General features: G+C 34.7%; 1 protein-coding gene across 4 annotated transcripts in view; it reads right to left on the bottom strand.

Annotated features, from left to right (window-relative positions):
- Nucleotides 1–3,118: 3,118 nt before the first annotated feature.
- LOC582560 (sortilin-related receptor) overlaps nucleotides 3,119–20,709 on the bottom strand; it is a 105,828-nt gene continuing 88,237 nt past the window's right edge. For 3 of the 4 annotated variants that reach the window (XM_030977748.1, XM_030977750.1, XM_030977749.1), the window contains 7 exons: nucleotides 19,100–19,286; nucleotides 17,673–17,770; nucleotides 16,411–16,567; nucleotides 16,087–16,185; nucleotides 14,959–15,177; nucleotides 12,899–12,919; nucleotides 3,119–6,970 (listed from right to left, as the gene is read on the bottom strand). In XM_030977748.1, the coding sequence (XP_030833608.1) occupies nucleotides 6,906–6,970; nucleotides 12,899–12,919; nucleotides 14,959–15,177; nucleotides 16,087–16,185; nucleotides 16,411–16,567; nucleotides 17,673–17,770; nucleotides 19,100–19,286 (846 nt within the window). In that variant the 3' untranslated portion in view covers nucleotides 3,119–6,905. The remainder of the gene's footprint in view (nucleotides 6,971–12,898; nucleotides 12,920–14,958; nucleotides 15,178–16,086; nucleotides 16,186–16,410; nucleotides 16,568–17,672; nucleotides 17,771–19,099; nucleotides 19,287–20,709) is intronic. The other variant, XM_030977751.1, reaches the window with a different exon arrangement.

Raw genomic sequence — 20,709 nt, 5'->3', positions numbered from 1 at the left:
TATTCCTGACAGTCGTGAGAGGCTAGTGTATTAAGACCACCACTTCTTTCCCAAATTACAAGTCGATTCCTGATTTGTGGCGTGAAGGAACAGACCAGTGTGAAATCTTCCCCTATGACTGGTAAAGAGTTGCCCGTACGAATCGAGACTTCAAATGCATGGTATCCTATATGGGTGAAATTAAACTTAATTCAAGGGAAGGAAACCCAGGCAATTGCAAATAGCATGCAGCAAATACAGTGGCGTCGAGTGAGCCGACCCACTTAAGGAGTCCTTGACCAATGGGGGACAGGGCGCCGGCCTTACTCGGCAAATGAAAAAAATGCGAATATATTTTCGAGACTACTGAGGTGCTGATGATGTTTCAGTCGTCTTCTTTTCTTGTCCTTTTCCCCTTCTTTCTTTCTCTTCTCTTTTATCTCACTGTTTTTCTTTCTTTCGATTGATATTCACTATTGGATGAAGGGGGTGCCCTTCCCCTGTAGCTTTCTCACTGTCCAAATACATTTACTGTTAAACACATTAACGATGAATGACAATAACCCAACATTCACAGTATATTAATTAATCGCCCTGAATAGTCTGTAACAAGTGTTTGCAATACAAAGCAATGCCTTAATAAATGAGATGTACGATAAAGATCTGAGTTTGTACAATTCCTTGTATAATTTAGCTTTACGACCCGGTTTGTTACCGATGATCTGAATTGTTATAACATCGTAGCGATTCAATAATAATAATAACAATACACCACATTTATTAGGCGATTAATACGGATGTTTCTAAGCGCACCATGGTCTGACTAAGATTACCAACCAAAACTTATAATAATATAATTTATTCAATAAATCATGCATATATATAATTATAAAAATTAAAATGAGATCAAACATAAGGTCAAACATAAGATCAAACAAGGAATAAGATGGTGTGCACCTCCTTTGAACGACTCACAACTGTAGAATATCATTCCTGAATTAAATAGGTGCGTTTTCAGCAAGGACTTAAACTGGTCAAGGGAATGAGTATTATGAATATGCGCTGGTCATATTCCAAAGGATAGGGGCAATTACTGAAAAAGCTCGATCGCCATATTTTGTAACAGAACGAGGTCCAAGGGTTAACTGCAAGGTTGATGATGATCGAAGAGGTCTTAAATAACTAGAAGAACGTAAGGAAATCAAATCTGAAAGATGTTTAGGGGCTTGGCCATGGAGAATTTCGTATGTCATAAGAAGAACTTTAAATGTTATACGTTGGTGTATGGGAAGCCAATGAAGAGAACGCAATATTGGGGTTATGTGCTCAAATTTTCTCGAGAGCGTAACAAGCCTTGCAGCAGTATTCTGAATTGTTTGAAGTGGAAGTAGATATGAATGAGGAAGGCCAGAAAAAATTGAATTACAATAATCAAGGTGGGAGGATACAAAGGCATGGGTAAATTTTGCAGTTGTGGGTCGGTGAAGTAGTTTCCTAATTTTCCTAATTTTAAGGATTCCAAAAGATGCAGATTTACAGACGTTTTTAATATGCTGCTGAATTGTAAGATTTTTGTCGATTAAAACACCAAGGTCTCGGACGTATTCACTACCATTTAGTTAACATTCTCCGGTAACCGAGTCAGGGAAAGAATCGGTGTTTCTGAATTTGGAGGTAATGTGGATCATTTCAGATTTTTGTTCATTAAGGCGAAGTCTATTGTTAAAAGACCAGAACCTAATTTCTTTCTTATTTATGTACAACCTTCATTTAATCAAAAGAGTAGGACAGAATATGACATATAGAGCGTTTGAAAATTATGATCCAAGGACTATGTATCAATCAATATATTACTTTCAATTTTTGTGGCATTCATTACGTTCAATACACCTCTCAAAGTCTTATCTAGGGTAAGTACACCTACACTTACAATAAAAACATAACATCAAACTTACCAGCGTGGGAATTGGTAACTGCAAGAAAAAGAAAAACTTCTGCGCAAATCAAGATCATCATTCAGTCATCATATCTTTCCAATCAAAGAAATACTATTTTACAACTCTATCCAATAATGTACTCTATGATTATGAAAGCAAGGATATGGCAGAGAATTCCTGATGAAAGCAGGCAAACAGTATGAAGGGAGCAAGACGATGTTTTTAACGAGATTTACGATATATTGCAGGATTCGAAGGCGAAGTGCTGTTTTTACGTTGAAAGTGAAACAAATATCATGATGGATGCTTGCATTATTATATTTCCTTCTGCCACGGTTTAGTTTCATAAACTTCACCAAAGCATCGATTTCAAATGAAAATAATTATGTTATAAATGATTAAACAAAAGGGGCGCTCGCTCTCTTCAGACATTGTGACGAAATTTCCTAAAATTGGAAGGTATCAACAAATATTCATTATACAAGTTTTCCATAGGCTTTTGATTTCAATGTAGCAACTTATATTTAGCGCGTAAGATACCAACATTTATCGTGGTTTTTATTCACTTAATTGAAAAGTTCCAATAAAAAAAAACAGGAAGCAACGTATTTATTTCACTATTCCTAGACTACAAAGAGTAAATACACTAACGAAATGAAAACGATAGGTGGCGTAGTAATTGAGAAGAAGTCAGGCTACTTTACTGAACACATTAAGGGCATCAATTATTGTGCTATGCTCATCACGACAACGATGTATAATAGATGAGCAAGATTTTGTTTGTCATTTTACTTTGTAAACTCCATGCAATTTAGCCTCTGGGCTGCCATGTGTATATTTGTTTTCAAATAAATACCATTGAAAACAAATAGATAGAAAACAAAATGTATGGATTGGGATATCGGAAACTAGTTCCCTTTTTTCTGCAGAGATAAAGTGGCAAGTAAGAAATGCCCAATTCGATATTCTGAACCTCCCCCGACACACACGCACACCCTCACACACACATCAGCCCAGTCTCAATTCCCCATCTGCATAAATCTCTTCCTAATACATTTCCGAAGCACACACAATCCCACCACCACACAGATATATATATATATATATACACACACACACGCACGCACACACAATCGCACACACATACGCACACGCACGCACACCCACACATGTACACAGAAACGCAATGGATATCCGTTAGATAAGAGTACAAGCAATAATCTGTTTATTTCATCCATCATGTAAGCAATAATATAGAAAAGATAAATCCCTAAATTTCAAATGAGTAGCGAGTGGAATAGAGTACCTTTACCGCAAAAATAGCTAGACAAATATCTCTGCAACGATCATAGTATTAATCTCATCACCACTAATAACAATAAAACACAATTAATAGACATATTTTATCTTGAATATGCAGTACTACGAAAGACCTGTCTCACATATTTTCTGTATCATCACTATTATCAAATACATGAATAAATCTGTTCTACAAGAAAATGTACTTGAAGAGCAAGTGCCAAATCATATCAAAGACGACCAAAAAAACATGAAAAACTGTTGATAAGTTTGTAAGCATTTCTTTTCGTGTTGATTGAAGAATAACTTTATTTTCTAGAGTTGATGTTAAAAAACATATCTTACAAGACATCTACAGCATGGCATACTGAAATATATGAGAGATAGATATATTCTAATGCATGCAGGTACATGCATGTACGGTGAAGAAGGTAGGATGTAATTATGGAAGGCATTTTCAAACCACATGAAATTACGATTAATGATCAAAAGATTCGTGGAAACAATACTCGGAGAGAGATGAAATATTGGATGAATGTTTTTCATAATTTTTCTTTAAACAAAATATTTTCAATCAACCCATCTCTATTTATTCTCAAACTTCCTTTGTCATCTCCTGCCTCTTTTTCTTGGGACCATCTAACTAACATAAAATGATAATTATGGATTATTTTCGAGTACAAAATTCCAAGTTGAAAACCTGCATGGAAATATATAGGATAAGAAAATATGATGCGTGACAACTACAAAAATATATAAAGCTGTATGATAAAGTAGGCAAATTAGGAATAAAATGTACATCTTGTTTAAGTATATGAAAACCAAACTATGCCTTAGTGCGTCAAACGAAACAACATTGATTTGAGAAAATTTATTTCAAAACGGATGTAAATGTATATCGTTCAATAATCGTTCGGATATCATACACAGAAATCAACTTCAATTACATTTACTATTCTTCTTATTGATCAATGGAACGACACCCATATTAGGAGAAGTTAGTCATGGCATTTTCTTCCTGATTAGTATTTGGCAGTACTGCATCTTGCATTAAATGCATATCTTTCTCAATCAATGAAAACTGTTGGATCTTTCAGCCTTATAAACTCTTCAAAACATTAGTTATCACATTCAAGTTTGAGCATTGATTTACCTCTTGTTATAAAACTTGAAACTGGTATCATTTGAAAGCTTGCTAATTTTCCTTTACAATGATGCCCCATTTTTGATGATTTATGGAGGGTTTTTTTCATGATATAGAGGCAGCCAATATTAATGGATTCTGCAGCATTTCAATTTTGACTCGGGCCCCATATTTGCTAGAACTTAAATTGAAGATATTTTTTCAATTTTTTTTTGTTTTATACATGTACATGTATCTTCATGGCAATTTTCCAACTGCAAAGACAATTCAATGAAGAACAGAAAATAATGATATTGCCATTTTGAAATATGATCCATCCATAAATTTAACACTTTTAGCTCTTTTCATTCCAATTCCACCAACTTTAAAAAAAAAAAAAATTCCCTCTGTATCTTTGTCAAAGTCAAACCCATATTACATGTATAAGCGCACTTCATAATTTTTGGATAAGCTCTCTGTAATTTTTTTGTTTTTCAAATGTAAGCCATAGTGTCGAATCTTACTCTCTGATTACATATTAGTGGATTCGATGAGCCTGTATCTCTACAGTGTACGATGGTCTTTATTGATTGCTTGATCTAACCCAACATGAAATTATTGCTTTAACATAAACCACTCTTTCAAGATTTTTTACAATTCTATGTGAATTCAGAGATACTTCTCTCTTAAAGATATCATACTGATCTTGAGCTTAGCAGTACAACTTGCTCACTTTCTGGGTAATTATAATTCCCACCAAAACACATTATTGTTTTTCTTATCATCATATATCAATCAAATGAAAAATCTCACTTTTTTATAAAAAAATCTGTGTACATACACGTATTTACATAAATCATGAAGAAAAAAAATGTATCTCAAAACAAACAATAACATGAAATATAAAGTATAACAACCAAAATAACATGAATAACACAATAAAGACAACGCAATTACACTTCAAAGTCAAAACAAAAATTAACAAAGACAAGAAATCTATTAACATTCCACACAAGGTAGTACTTTTGATTGTTTATCTATATAGAAGTATCCTATACATCTTTAGCTTCCAAACACAGGGATGTCTATTAACGTACGTGTTTTCAATTTTTGAACAATATTGTGTTGTGTAAATGAAATTGTTGATATAACTGAAATATGCCAATCCCATTTTACCGATGAAAATAAGCTGTGTAGCTGTAAGAATTTTTTTCTGTTGTCCCATATATTGACAATTTTGTATCCATCCAATGACAATATACAGGAATGTATTTTATATACCCCATGTATGTGTATGATTGGGATTTAAACGATGCGCGATAATGTAGAGCAACTGACCAGTGATCATTATTCAGTGCTTCTTTCATAAATTTGGTTAAAAATGACTGCCAAATTTGACTGCTCTTACAAAATCTGTTTAATCAATGGACTTCTGTTTTGTTTAATACAGTTCTTTTGAAACACAAGAGTACTAGGAACAAATGTTCTTGGACCGTTCATTATGTACATACTAGACGCTGCAGAAAAAAATGAAATGAATAATGGCACAAACTTTTCTAAATTACACAAGAGTCTGATTAAATATACAGGTGTGTCTTTTTTACCCTCATCCAACTACAAGGCATGAAAATGGTTAAGATATGAAGGCAAAAGGGCACTACTTTGATAATAGTTGGAGCTTAAAGGACACAAGTCCATCTGATAATGGAACATATTGTCAAATGTCTACAACACACAATATGATAATGATACAGATAACGAAAGAGTATGCAGTACACCACTGATCTATGTAGTTTAAATGACAAACTATATACATGTCATATTTTTACGAAATTTGTTCTGTTATGTTTACAGAGACTGCATCTTGATGACCTTAGAAACTCCTTTTATCTACACAAATTTATGAAAAACGCTGCATGGTATATTAGTACAATTAAACACAGTACAAAATAGAGAATCTGAAACATTTATCTAGAGAGTACTTGACGATATGCGGTAGTGCTCTTTGGTACTACGCATAACTCACTACCACGTTTATTTCCCATTTGGCTAAAAATAGAAACTCAGAGAACTGCACTTCTAGTACCAGACAAATAAGTACGTTTTCATGAAACAAACAAAATGAAATAAGAAACGTTACCAAAAAGAAGCTGTAACAAGAATTACAATGATACAATATTTATTTCACTATGAATGAGAATTAGGAATGTACTGATTTATCATTTTAAAAAAGATCAAGAAATATATATCTGTATCTCACAAAAAAGGGAAAAAAATATGAAAGCTTAAAATACACTGTCTAATTAGTCAACTCTCCCAGGTGAATGCACTCTAGATTTTTTTTTTTTAAAAGGAATACCTCAATCCACTTATTTCATAACTATCATTAGTGCAAATTCCTTCTCATCACAACAGAGAAAGCCATGCTCTGGGCCCAGTAGGATATGACTATTCAGGCAGTGTAAACAAACTTTTCCTGTATACTCTACACATATGATTTATACGTTTCAATCAAACAATCAATTCCTGATTAAATCTTCTTTTTTTCCAAGTTATTTCTTTGTAATTCAGGCAATAACAAGAGGCACGTCGTCTGAGAATCCACGAATCATCGGCTGGTCCTCATCAGATCCTAGGATACAAGAGAAAAATTGAAAAACAAAAGAAAAATAGGTATTAAATAGTTATTAAAAACCTTCATGATTATGTAAGAGTACCAAAGCTGTGACATCATAAAAATGTATTTTTAGAATTTCTCAATTTGAACTTCATTTTCCGAAAGAGCATCAAAAGTAATCTCCAAATGTTGAAAACTAATTGAATATTTAGTTTTGGCAGAGATATGACCATTCAAATATAAAGATTTCTTATAGGAACACAGTGTTATTTTGCTCTGGTTCGTAATTTCACACTTCACCACTCTATAATTACAGTTTACAACTAAATTATTCATACCCTCACCATTATATAAATATTTGAAAAAATTGTTTTCTCCCAAATTTATGTTCATTGAGAATGTGACATATTAAACCTTACATCTAAAAGTATTCAGAAAAAGGCCCTAACCGAACCAGTCCACCTTTTAATATTGAGTTACCAAGAAACAAACACAAAACAAGGGTATATGTCAAATTTGCAAGGGGTGTGAGTAATTTGGTAGTTAACTGTATGATGGCAAACATTCATATCTCACATGCAGGTTTTTGAAAGCTATAGCGGCTATCGTTCACAGATATATAAAGGATGATGGTTTAGGAATTGTCACTTGTAAAATCAGATGCTTTCATGAGGACAGTAATTTGGATTTCAACTACAACCGAGTGTTACAGAAGTTGAAGAATTTTAGAAATATCCAATTAAACATACAGTAATTTGTTTCTAGTCAAGATATTTATTCATGCTACTGAAAAAACAATCAAATATCCATAACATAAAATATATGAAATATGTTGGGCAGCATAACCACATACACATACGCATTAAAGGTACTATGTCCCATTTGCAGGCCAAAGAAATGAAAAGGTTAAATTTCAATGGCATTTGAGGATAAATACTAATTAAGAACTTCCCTAAAAAAGGGGGGCTTGAAAATGTCTTTAATGGGAAAATAACGACTAATAGTTGTCGAATCGAACTTAAAAGCTATAGAGCCAGTAAGTAATAGTCTTGATTTTCAGACCATTGTACCAAATGGTCGTACGTTTTATGCTGCGCAAAGATTCAATCAGTTTAATTTTGGCCATTACAAGAAGTGGGTTATTGATGTAGACAAATGCTCATGTACCCTTTACAGTTCATTTTATGTATGTTATTACCAAAGAAGAAAAAAGAGCCAGTTTATCACTCAATAGTGTCTGACAGGCTACCCAGCTTTACTGCGTTCAACAGCTCTATATGGTTTGCTCTTAAATTCCTTGCTGTTTTTACCGTTTTACCGGCTAATTCTGTATAATTTCATTATACATCAGTTGTGATATACTTAATACTACTACTGGAATGGTTTATCTTACATTTGGAACTTCACATGCGAGAATTTTGTCGGAAACATTCATGGAAATATGTCGGCTTCTAAAACCTCTGATGACAGCGGAGCTCCAGTAACTGGGTCCCGAAGTTACAGGGGGCAAATCAATCACAGAACGCCAAGGGACAAGAAGATTATCATCAACGAACTGAAGCCATGGAAACAGCAAAAATTGATGGAGACAATAGCCTCGATCTAGCTATTGAATCCAAGATTAAAACCGCAATATGTTCCCCCGAAATCCTAAATGCCCTCGTCGCTGCAGTGAAAGAAGCTATTATCGGGAAAGTTACTCAACAAGTGTACGCTGCACTGAAAATGGACATGGAGTCCAAAGAAAAAGAGACAAAGTTGGAGAAAAGGAAAAATGACAAGTTCGAGGGGAAAATCAACAGACTACAAGAAAAACTGGATGAGCATGAGCAATACAGATGACGAAATTGCCTGAGGTTCTATGGCATCAAGGAGACCCAGGGAGAAAACATGGACAAGCTGAAGTGTGACTTAGCTCGAGACCGTCTCAACATCGAGCTTTCTCCTGGCGACATCGACCGCAGCCATCGGATCACGCGGAGGAACCAGAACCACAACGGCAGCACAAAGGAAAAGAGCGTCATTGTGAAGTTCTCTACCTACAACATGAGGCAGAAGGTGTACGAGGTGAGGTCGAAGCTGAAAGGGAAGTTGATCTTCATCAACGAGGACCTGACAGGCGAGCGGCAACAGCTGATTTGCGCGGCCAGTAAGTCCAGCGCCATCGCATGGACATGGACACAAGATGGGAAAATATTCGCCATCACTGCTACGGAGAGAAAGCGGGTGATCATCCAGGATCTGAGGGACATCGATCGCCTTGGTTAGTCACGATAAATTGCATTGCAATGTTTTTATGGCATATTAATTAAATGCCTATCCATTATCCATGCATCACATGTGAAAGAACAGTAAGGAATAACCAAAACGCATTATTATCCGTAATTTGTTACAAAGACTTGATGATATGAATTGTGATTATGTAATACTTGGTGACATGAATTATAAATATACAGGCTGATACAAGAACCTGGCAAATAAACCAACTGTCAGAAATTTTTGATAGTTTTAATTTGTCCCACATTATTCTCCCACAAGAGCCACAAAAGATACTGCTTCTATATTGGACTTGATAATAACAAACAGACATGAGAAAATTGATAAATCTGGAGTCTTACCAATCTTAAACATTTTGACGTAAATGCTTACATTGCAGATGTAAAACAGATTAATTGGGATGATATTCAACAATGTAAAGATATGAATAATGCATACGATACCTTTATAGAAAGATTGATGGTTATTATTGAAAAAATGCACCTCTCAAGAAACTGAGAATAAGAAAAAAAGCAATCAAATATAAAAAAAGATGAAGACTGGACTGAATACAAATGTTTAAGAAATCAAGTCACTAAGAAAACTTGTAAAGCAAAGGCTGATTTTATTGTAAAGAGTGTTGAAGTAAGCAAAGGAAACTCTAAACAAATTTGGAAATCATTGAAAACTCTTATGCCGAGTAAGAAAGATAATGAAAATAATATTGTTTATAGAAGACCATAATGGCATACTGCAAAATAAAGAAGAAGTTGCAAATAGATTTAATAGTTTTTTTGGTAGATATTGGTGTATCAATTCAAGAGCAGAGATGTGAGAATTATAATTATGATGACCATGAACAATTTGTACATAATACGCCTGCAACATTTTGTCTTCAGTCAGTGAGTGATCAGTATGTTAGAGAGGTATTGATGAAGATTCCTGATGAGAAAGCATGTGGAAATGATAATTTATCAGAAACGTTGTTGAAACCAGTCGTTGAATATATATTGAAGCTGTTGGTGTATTTAATTAGATATTGAAAATCATTTGAATCAAGACTTACGGAATATTTCTGATTGGCTTTCATTAATTGGTTGGCACTAAATACAAAGAAATGTGAAACAATGCTAATTGGATCTAAAAAAAGAATTTGTGGAAAAAATGTAGATGTTTTTATTGATAACAAAAAAACTGAACCAGGTTACTGTGTTTAAATACCTTGGGGTATACATTGATAACTTGTTAGATTGGGATAAACATGTGAAACATTTGTGTAAAAGTACTGTGAAGAATTTGTATTTGTTAAAAAGAAGAAGACATTGCATCTCGCAAAAAACGGCATTACTTTTTTATAAGTCAATTGCTCCAAGTAAATTAGATTATTGTGATGTTGTTTAGAATAATATGAAGAAACAAAATATTAAAAAAAACTACAGATTTTACAAAATAGATTACTAAAAACAGTAATAAGAGTGGAAAATAGATACTCAACTAGACTTTGTATGAAAATTTGTTGTTAGGATACCCTAGTTGAGAGACGTAACAACCATGTTCAATGTATAATGTATAAAATTTCTAACAATCAACCCCGGATTATCTTTTAAGTAAATTTAATTTTAAATACACTTCCTATAGCTTAAGAAATGCTTTTTGTATATTTACTTTACCAAGAATTAAAACCTGCTTCAAAAAGAAAAGTTTAAGTTATTATGGTGCAAAACTATGGAATGAATTGCTGGTAGAAACTAAATATACACTTACTTACTATACTTTCAAAAGCAGTTTATAAGATTTGTTATATCATGTTTGACTTTTAATAGCAAACAAAAACAACTGATTTGTTTTTCTTCCATTTAAAACAAAAAAATATTCTTTTATATATATATTATTTTTTTCTGTTCGTATTATTTTTCTTAATTAGGGCTTGTTTGGATTTCTCGCCTTCTAACCTATTTGTTTATATATATGTGTATGTTTTATTTAACTTTGTATGTCAATCATGTTGATCTACAGTTACTTTGTAAAATTGTGATTGCTTTTTATATGCACAGCCATGCTGAAGAACAGCCATTGGCTGAAGTATGCCACCGTGCTAAAATAAAATAACAAACAAACAGACAGTGAAGTCTAAGAAGTAAATGGGTTTCCTTCATAATTTGAAAATTAGGACACTGCTAACGTTTAAATTTCACAGATAGAACATACAAGACATATTCATAATTCCTGCAAAGTTCTACAGAATTTGATGTTGGCTGCAAAAGGGACATAGTATCTTTAATATTCTTTTGAAAATGAATATGTGCAACTTTCATGCAATGCTGTGCATGTGTACTGCCAATAGAAGATAAGAATTAAGGTAACTCTATAAAACAAAAGGGTGGAAATGTCTAAAATATAAAATGCTACAAGATTCCTGAGGTTAAGTTAAACAAAATGATGGGCAATATACAGAAACATGTAACTTGGAACAAATCAATATGTACAACATAATGCAAGAATAAAAAATCAATTTGGGTAAGTCAGCATGTAAACGTAATATCAAGCAGCAAATAAATCGATTGAAATAAAAAGATACAGAGTGAAATAAAGTATACAGCATAACCAATGGTGGAATGGGAGCCGTCTACGTAAATATCACTAGGCTGTCACGAGAACATCACAGAAGATATCATTATCATTTCTCTTCTGAATTTCAATGCCATGCTTGGGATGGAATTATTCCTGAAATTAGTTAATGAAGAAGAAGAATCACACGGAAACAGACAATTTAAAGTCGAATGTGAGAGTGTGTGACACTTGTAAGGAGCTGCTACCAATCCATAGACCATAATTTTGTCTTCCCCCTGATCAGTGTTGCAACTATTAAACACTTGAAGAAATGTGGAAATCTAGAGGTGTTGTGGTCTCGTGGCTACGTCACCAGAGTGTGGAGCACATGGTTCATGGTTCAAGTCCTGCCAGGGCACTTATGTCTTTTGGCAATAAATTTCTACAGTTTCCACACACAAAAAAAGTTAATGTGGTTGGATTGGCATGTGAGGGGTTGTAAAATGGCGCTTGATCAGAATATTTCACCACCATTATCATTACTATTATTAGTATTACCAGTACTTTTACTATCATCTTCACTTTTAATACTATTTTAATTACTAATATCATTTTAATTATTATTACTATTATTGTTGTCATCTTTTGTTGCTTCTCACTAAATGCTTTTACGGTTTACTGATACTGTGAAACCTGTCTCTAAAGACCATCCAAGTGGTCTTTAAAGCCAGGTGGTCTTCAAATACAAGTTCCTTTAGTACATGTTTTAATGAGAAACCATTTTCAAGAGAAACAAAATGTGGTCTTTGTAGACAGATGGTCCTTGTAGACAGGTGGTCTTTCTAAACAGGTGGTCACTAAAGCAGGTTTGACTGTGCAACAAAAAAACTAAATGTACAATCTACATCTTGAGCAATAACATACCACATATATTAGGAACGATAGTTCTTTTTCTGGGGGAGGGGGAGGGAGAGGGGAGGGGAGGGGAGGGAAGGGAAGGGGAGGGGAGGGGAGGGGAGGGGAGGGGAGGGGGAGGGGAGGGGGCAGTATACTGTGTATACTGTAACATAACTATAGAAAGGTGCAAGCAAAGAGGGGAAGTGAGCGTTAAAGGGCGACAGTCACAGAATGTCTTACCTTGAAGTTCAGCTAATAATTCTGATAGAGGGCAGCAAAGTGAAAGTTAAAGTGAAAGGGACGAGAATGAAATGAAAATATTATCCTACAGTTCAATGTTAAAGTATGGGGGGGGGGTGCCTTGATCTTTGTTCCGGTGACAAATGCTCCAGGGCCCTGTTTCACAAAACTTGATATCATAACAAGTTACAAGTTATAAAGTAGGCTTGCGGGTGCACCATGTGAGAGAGAGAAAGAGGATTGAGGAGTCCTGGAAAGGACTCTGACTCGGTGATCTTTCTTGGGGATGTGTAGTCCTGAAAAGGACTGTTTGTTATCTTTCTTAGCTTATAGTTCTAAGGAGAACTATAGCGATTGGAGAGGATGAGTGGCTCGATGTTTCGAACAGGTTGACTATTCGTCGTCAGGAGTGATGGTGCACCCGCAAGCCTACTGTATTTCTACATCACCATGCAAGTCGACACTTACAAGCAGCATTTAAGTTACAAGTTGTTATAAGCTACTGAAATTAAGGCATCTGATTGGCTGACAACAAATTCATCATAGAAATTTGTTACAGATAAAACGTTTTATGAAACGGGCCCCAGGGGAGTGCTTCACAAAGACTAAGATCGACTTTAAGTTGGACTTAACTATGGCAAGCCGTTCACGCCACTATTTTATCTCATCATTTACTGGTATTGGTTTCTCAAGGGACGTATCAATCGCGGTCACAAATCTACAGAATTTACATTTTTGATAGTTCATTATTGAAGGAAAAAACATTATCCAAAGATCATAATTGAGAGACCAATGGCATGCCATAATTAAGTCCAACTTAAAGTCGATCTTGGTCTTTGTGAAACACTCCCTAGGCTTTATTTGGTCAAAAGCATACGGTAAACGTTACCAATCACCTTTTAAAAAACAAATCACTTGCGTGCATTTAGTATGTATAAAATGAACCTCAAAAACTCATCAGACATTCTACATGTAAGTACTAACGGATAAGAATAAAGAAGAAAATAAAGGATAACACAAAACCCCCCACACAGGTCAAAAGTCAGACATGACCTCTGTGCGGGTCCTCTTTTATTTATTTTTATACTCATACAGGCGCATTAAGTAGTCATATTTATGTTAATTGAGAGTGTATTTAAACTCAAAATCTTTTTACCAAAGTAATATTTAAAGCTCATATTTTAATTATAGTATCATGACATGGAACTACTTTTAATACATACTGTACAGAGCAAGATATATTTTGGTGAAATTTTGGTAATAGGTACACTTTAAGGTTAGGGTTACATAAATTATGTTTTAGGCTAGGTTTAGGTCGAGGGTCACTTGTATAGTGTTGGGTTGAGGACAGAAGAATTTTTTTTTGTTAATGTAGGAAATTATCGCGGAGCATTTGTCACAGGAAGAAGTGACATACACCTGACAATGCCGTACGATCCAGGGTTAAAGTTGGGAATTTTGTTAGTGTAGGAAATTGACCTTGACCAATTCTCACAGGAGCACGTGTAATACAACCAGCAATGGTATATGGGTGGCAACATGATTACACAGCCCGATTTGCTATACTCTTGCAGGGCATAGGCATGATGGAGAGCGTTGGGTCCCCGGCAAAAGATCTATGCTGCAAATATCCCATTGTGTGGATATATAGGTGTTGCCTTCTCTTTATACAAAAAGTTATAATATCAAAGAATTTTCATCCTTTACTTGTTTAAATTCAATAAAAATATAATGGTATGGAAGACTTCAGTCCCAGACACGGGATTCCCTGTAGTCAAAATCTGATTGTAAAAGGCAAACCCTAAGAATTTACTCACCCAAGTCTGTTAGATCATTGTGTTAAGTAAATACTCAATAGAAACTGGTTAACGATTCTTCAGTCCCACACATAGATTTTCCTGTGAGTAAAATCTGATTAAAGGTTTTCTTAGCGAAGTCGCTAACACCCTTCAGGGATACATCAATGAATATACAATGGAAAAAAATTGCTTCAGGCCCACACATAGATATTCCTGTGGGTAAAATGTGATGAGGAAGGCGCACCCTAAGGATTTACTAACCTAAGTCTCCACCGTCATCATCATCGCTCGTGGCAAACGTGGCGGTTCCTGATCGGGTGTCGTAGTGACTGTTGGCAAAGGACATGAAGCTCTGCTGAAGTCGACGATGTCGGACGGCGAAGTAGACCACGATGACCATGAGGACGATGACCACGATCCCAACGGCGACGCCGGCATATAGGGCTTGGTTCTTGGAGAGGGCCTTTGGAGGCGGAGCAGCTTTTTTGTTTAAAAAAAATAACAAAAAGTTGACTGTGAGCTTTCCATTTCACATTTCCATTTTAAATCATCGTTTTCGTTATGTTCTTGTCTCTTCCTCTTTCTCCATCTCCTCCTCTCTCTCTCTTTCTCTCTCTCTCTCTTTTCTCTCTCTCTCTCTTTTCTCTCTATCTCTCTCCTTCTCTATTTCTTAGTATATATATATATATATATATATCTTCTCTCTCTTCCTCTTTCTGTACTTAATCTATCTCTCTCCTTCTATCTACCATCTTTTTCCGATAATTCTTGTATTTCTCTTCCCTATTTCCTCTTTTTTTTACTTTACCATTGTCTATTTTTTTCTTTCATTCCTTCCTTTTCTTCTTCTCTCTTTCTCCCTCTCTCTCATTTACCAGTCCCTATGCATCCAGATCTACCGAACGAGGTTTTCGAAAGCCTGTCAAATATTTCAGTTTCTTCTCTTTCTTAAATAATTTAAAATCTGTTCATGAAAAGTAAGAGCAAGAAAGAGCTAACTCTACATCTGTCTGGCAGGCTATCCCCAGAATATTGGAGTATCGAAATTGGAACATATTATGGGTGTGAAAAGGGAATGATTGTATGGAATTAGGAATGAGTATATGCAGGATAATTGGTGTTATAAGATGATGACGTGGATCCTAATCAAAAGATTGGTTGAGAACGTACACATGACCAGGCATTTATTTTGCCTAACGCGTAATTTGGATAATGACCGGTCATTAGTAAAATCATGTTTTAAAATATTATTTTATAAAACAAATAATACACATCATTTTGTTCAGGCATTAGTAATATTACCCACACTCGGTACCTTCAAAACAGTCCAAACACTGTGGGTAATTCTTACTAATGCCCTCACTGCTGTGTATTATTTGTATAATATACCTTGATTCTCGGTGGCAGTTTGGAGAGGCACTGTTTTGCCATAGTATCCCTTATACTGGTCAACACTGATCATCACAGCATACAGGTCAGGATCAAGGTCTGCAAATAAAATGGAAGAAAGAGGAGATAAGATTTAATCAAAAAAAGAACCATTATAGGGCTAAATTGGCTTGAGTGGATTGAAATGGATAGGTTATGTGTTGAGAAAGAAAAATTATGTATTATTTCTTCTTCTTCCATTTGAGTACATCCCTCTTTACAAAAACATAAGCACATGAAAGTTTTCTTATTTCAAAGTTGTGGTAAGGAGCATGGACGGCCTACCTTTTGGAAACTCATAGTGATAAGACGATATTCCTCCTGTGATGGTCCAGAGAGAGATGTTCTTCTCCACCTTTCTTAGAGCATCTTCCGGTATTAGTTCTACATCTGTCTGACCAGGGAACACATCTTTCATCCTTAGCAGATAAACTGCAAAGCCCTGTAAAACACAATAGTAGGAATTTAATGATAATCATAATAAGAACGCAAATAAATGTGCTACAGTATTAATTCTAATGATGATGATGAGGAGGAGTATGATAAATGATAATAGTAATAGTAACAACAGCAACAACAATAGTAATACTAATACAAATTCTACTATTTTTATTATTATTACTTCTACTCCTCCCACTTCTATTACTACTACAACTATGACTACTGCTATTAGCTGTTATATTCCACATACTAAGAATCTTGCTCTACGATTGGTCAAAAGTAAATCATGTGATGAAAGATAGTTCGCCCATTATTGATGGGAGAAGCAAAAAGTTTGTTACACTGTGTAGATAGTACTACTATCTACACAGTGCAACGCACTTTCATTGAAGATAGAGGTACTATCTATACAGGGCAACGCACTTTCACTGAAGATTATCCAAAAGCGCACTAATACTGGCTCTTGGGGACGTTACATCCTGCTATGACCCCCCCCCCCCCCCCCCCCCCCCCGGCAGCCAATATTATATAAAAAATAATAGTTATATAATATGGACTGGCCTTGAGGGAGATACCACATAATATTTCCCAAACTATACTCATATTGCCCGAGTCAAAGACGAGGGCAATATGGGTCTTGTGAGGGCAATATATGTGGTATCTACCAAAAGTTAAGCCAGTCAATATTGTTATTATTATCCAAATCAGACATCTAGAGCAAATAAATACATGAAAATCTCATAGAACTGAAAAAACTTTGTCAAACCAGCACTGTGCATCCAGCTGCTTGACAACATTTTCGATACACTGCAAACAGTGTACCCAATTTGGTGTGATTATTACGTCACAATAGAGCGCGCGCAAAATGTGCAGGTTCTCGTACGCATAATAGATGTACATTGAATATGACACAATACGGCGCGGTGAATATGAGACTTTATTTCCTGCTTTTTTAACACGTAAAGTCCATAGGCTTTTTCATGAGATGGTAATATGGTCTCGTATTTACTGATTATCTCTTTTAGGATTACAACAAGTGTAATATGATTTTGTAAAACCACTGCTCAGATGTCTGATACGGATAATAATACAAAATAATAACTTACCAATGTCTTGTTCCAAGTTTCTTCCGGTGGTCCCCAGTACAAATGTATGACACCATTCTCTGCTAGAGCCTGGAATCCAGTCGGCTCTGAGGGAAGCTCTATATGCAGAAAAAAGGATACAGAGAGGAATACTTAAAGGCATCGTTTAACAATGTTAAATCTGAGATGCATGGCCCTACTTGTTATCAGTGTCTGTGATATGGTGTAATATTGCACTTCAAAATGATCATGAAGTGCCTCAAAAAAGTAAAAATCTTTGAGTGACCGGTTTTACCATACTCATTTTCCCCAATAGACTGTAGTGTAATCACAACTGTTAGGAAAACGATTTTTGAAATTTTGATTTCCAATCATAAATATCTTGATTATTAGACAGACGATCGGCTTGTAAAAGACATGGGGTTCCTGACTGACCTAAAGGTTTACAATTATGATTGCAGCATGAGCTAAATCCAGGATTTTGTTTCAGAATCTGAGACAAAGATCCAACCCAACCCCTTAAACGTTTGCCCTATCCCATACGAGTAAATAATTCTCCAAAGGTCTAATCCTCAATTTGGCAACAACTATTTTGATCGTTCACTCTTACAATCTTCAATACAACTAGAAATATATATCAACGGAACCTGGGAGTATTTCACACAGATCCTAAGTCAAACTCAACTCTAAGTTGGACATAATGGAGAGCCATTTGTAGCCTTAAAATAAAATACATTTAAAAGCAAAAATTGAAGTATTTTAGACTTTTCATTAATTCCCTATCAAGAACATGAAATCTCCTTGATAATAGAAAATATGAATGATTTGAATCAACACATTACAATAACTTTTACAAAATATTTTCAAGGATGCTAACGGCTTTCCATAATTGCTAAGTCCAACTTAGGATCTATGTGAAACACCCCTCTGCATGAATTTATTATGTGAATTATATATATATAAAAAATGCATGAAAGGAAATTGCCAATTTCTAGAGAAATCTGCGTCATATTCGACATTCCCCAAGGCAGACCTGAATACTTACATTCATTACCAATAAAAATCGTCATTTCACTCCGCTTACATTTTACATATAGACATCATATAACTTAACAAACAGAGATAGATGACATATTAACACAACATAAACATTATTTGATATTTTTCATTGGTTTGCATAATCAAGTAGAGAAAAAAGTGAAGTTCGATATGACGCAGCGAAATGCAGAAGAACGTTTGTTTCAAATTCTGTAAAAGGCTCCTGAAAAAGATGACCCTTTTTTTTTATTGCTTGTCAAAGACATTTTGAGTAGGTTGGTTAAGAAAATATGTTTTTGTTTTCTTAAAGGGTGTGAAGTACTCTACCCCCTCCCCCTCCCTCCCCCTCCCTCCCTTCCCCCCTCCCCCTCCCCTTATCGTGAAATCTTGAACCATCCCTGCATACTTACTGGTTTGAGCTCTTATTTCTCCACTGCTGACTGCTGATGTGGCGTTAGAGCGTACTTTAAAGGAATAGTTAGCTCCTGGAACCAGATTAGGTACATTTAGAGAGATGGTTGTTTTTATGGTGGGTGGAACTGTGATGTTGTGCCGTTCTGATGGTTGCGAGGTGTTCCAATAGTAGACAATGTATGCCTGATAGAAAAGAAAAATGATGGCTTTTGAAACATAAGCGTTACAGGTAAGCCGGGGTAATATTATGGTTGCAGAGAGAACAGTACTGATGAGAGGACACCATGTTTGTTGTTGGTATTGTTATTCATTGTTACTTTTACTGTTATTATCATTATTATTATCATCATTATCATCATTATTATTTATTTTATTTTAATTATTATATTGTTATTATAATTATTGTTACTTTTATTATCATTATCATTATCATTACCATTATTATCATTATTATTATCATTACTATCATTCTTATTGTCATTGTCATTCCTATTTTTATCATTCTTATTGTCATTACAATTATTATCATTCTTATTATCATTACTATATTTATCATTATTATCATTACTATTATTAATATCATTATTAATATTATTATTGTTATTATTACTATTATTTTCAATATCATCATTACAGGTACATGAAATAGTCTACGTTTATGTGGGCCATGCCTATAGCTCAATTTGTACATGAAACGGTGAAGTGTAAAATGAAGCCCCACCAGAAAAAAACAAAAACAAACAAATTGAATAGAAATTTAATGAAGAGTGGGTGCTATTCATTGCTGAGGGGCCCTGTCAGACAAAGCGTTCTGGATAATATCAGTTCTAATTGTTTGGAATCTACATTCAATTTCAATAACTAGAAGCTTTTAGATAAAAGAGGCTTTTCAAGAAGTTCTAGAACTCTTTGGAAGGCTGAAATGAATCACCTTTGGCTTTATAAAAAGCTTCTTTGTATTTGGTAAAATATCACATAACCAGTCACTATCTTTACCATTACTGCTCTCTAAAATAAATATGAGTTTCCTATCATTGAAAACAAATTTCCAAGCACAAGGATTTAAGAGTAACAAATCTTGGACAACACCAAATACATTTGACCGACCTCATTTTGACATCTGAAAAAACAGACACAAACTTTGAAAAGTCTGTTAAGTGCATTAATTTAATCATTGTCATTTAGATATCTCAAAGTAGACATGTTTGCTGTGAGGTACAGTAAACATTATCTAGGGAATGAGGTTCAATTGATCAATTTTGCATGATTTTCATCACACACTCGTGACCCAAAAGTGCAGAGCTGCCGACCTTGTGCGACCAAAAAAAGGAATCATGATGGCCAAAAAAAGGAACTTCAGGCAAAAAAAAAGGAATTCATCAAAACGAAACTTACAACTACGCGCGACACACTTCCAATGCAAAAATGTTCATCCCTCATGCTGTTTTTTTCCATACAAGCAAGTATTTTTTGTTTGGTATTATCAGAATTTCATTCTTTTTGAGAATATTTTTCTCTTCAAGTATGTTTATAAGTATGTTTTAAAATTAGTTTTCTATTGAATTTGTGATCAAATCATTATTATAGGGCAGTTGTTTGACGTGCG

This window comes from Strongylocentrotus purpuratus, unplaced genomic scaffold (assembly GCF_000002235.5).
Source record: "Strongylocentrotus purpuratus isolate Spur 01 unplaced genomic scaffold, Spur_5.0 spur5_scaffold_1, whole genome shotgun sequence".
In the NCBI taxonomy this organism is placed as follows: domain Eukaryota; kingdom Metazoa; phylum Echinodermata; class Echinoidea; order Camarodonta; family Strongylocentrotidae; genus Strongylocentrotus; species Strongylocentrotus purpuratus.
The sequence above is the reverse complement of the archived record's forward strand: the minus strand, read 5'-3'. Positions and strand labels throughout refer to the sequence as shown.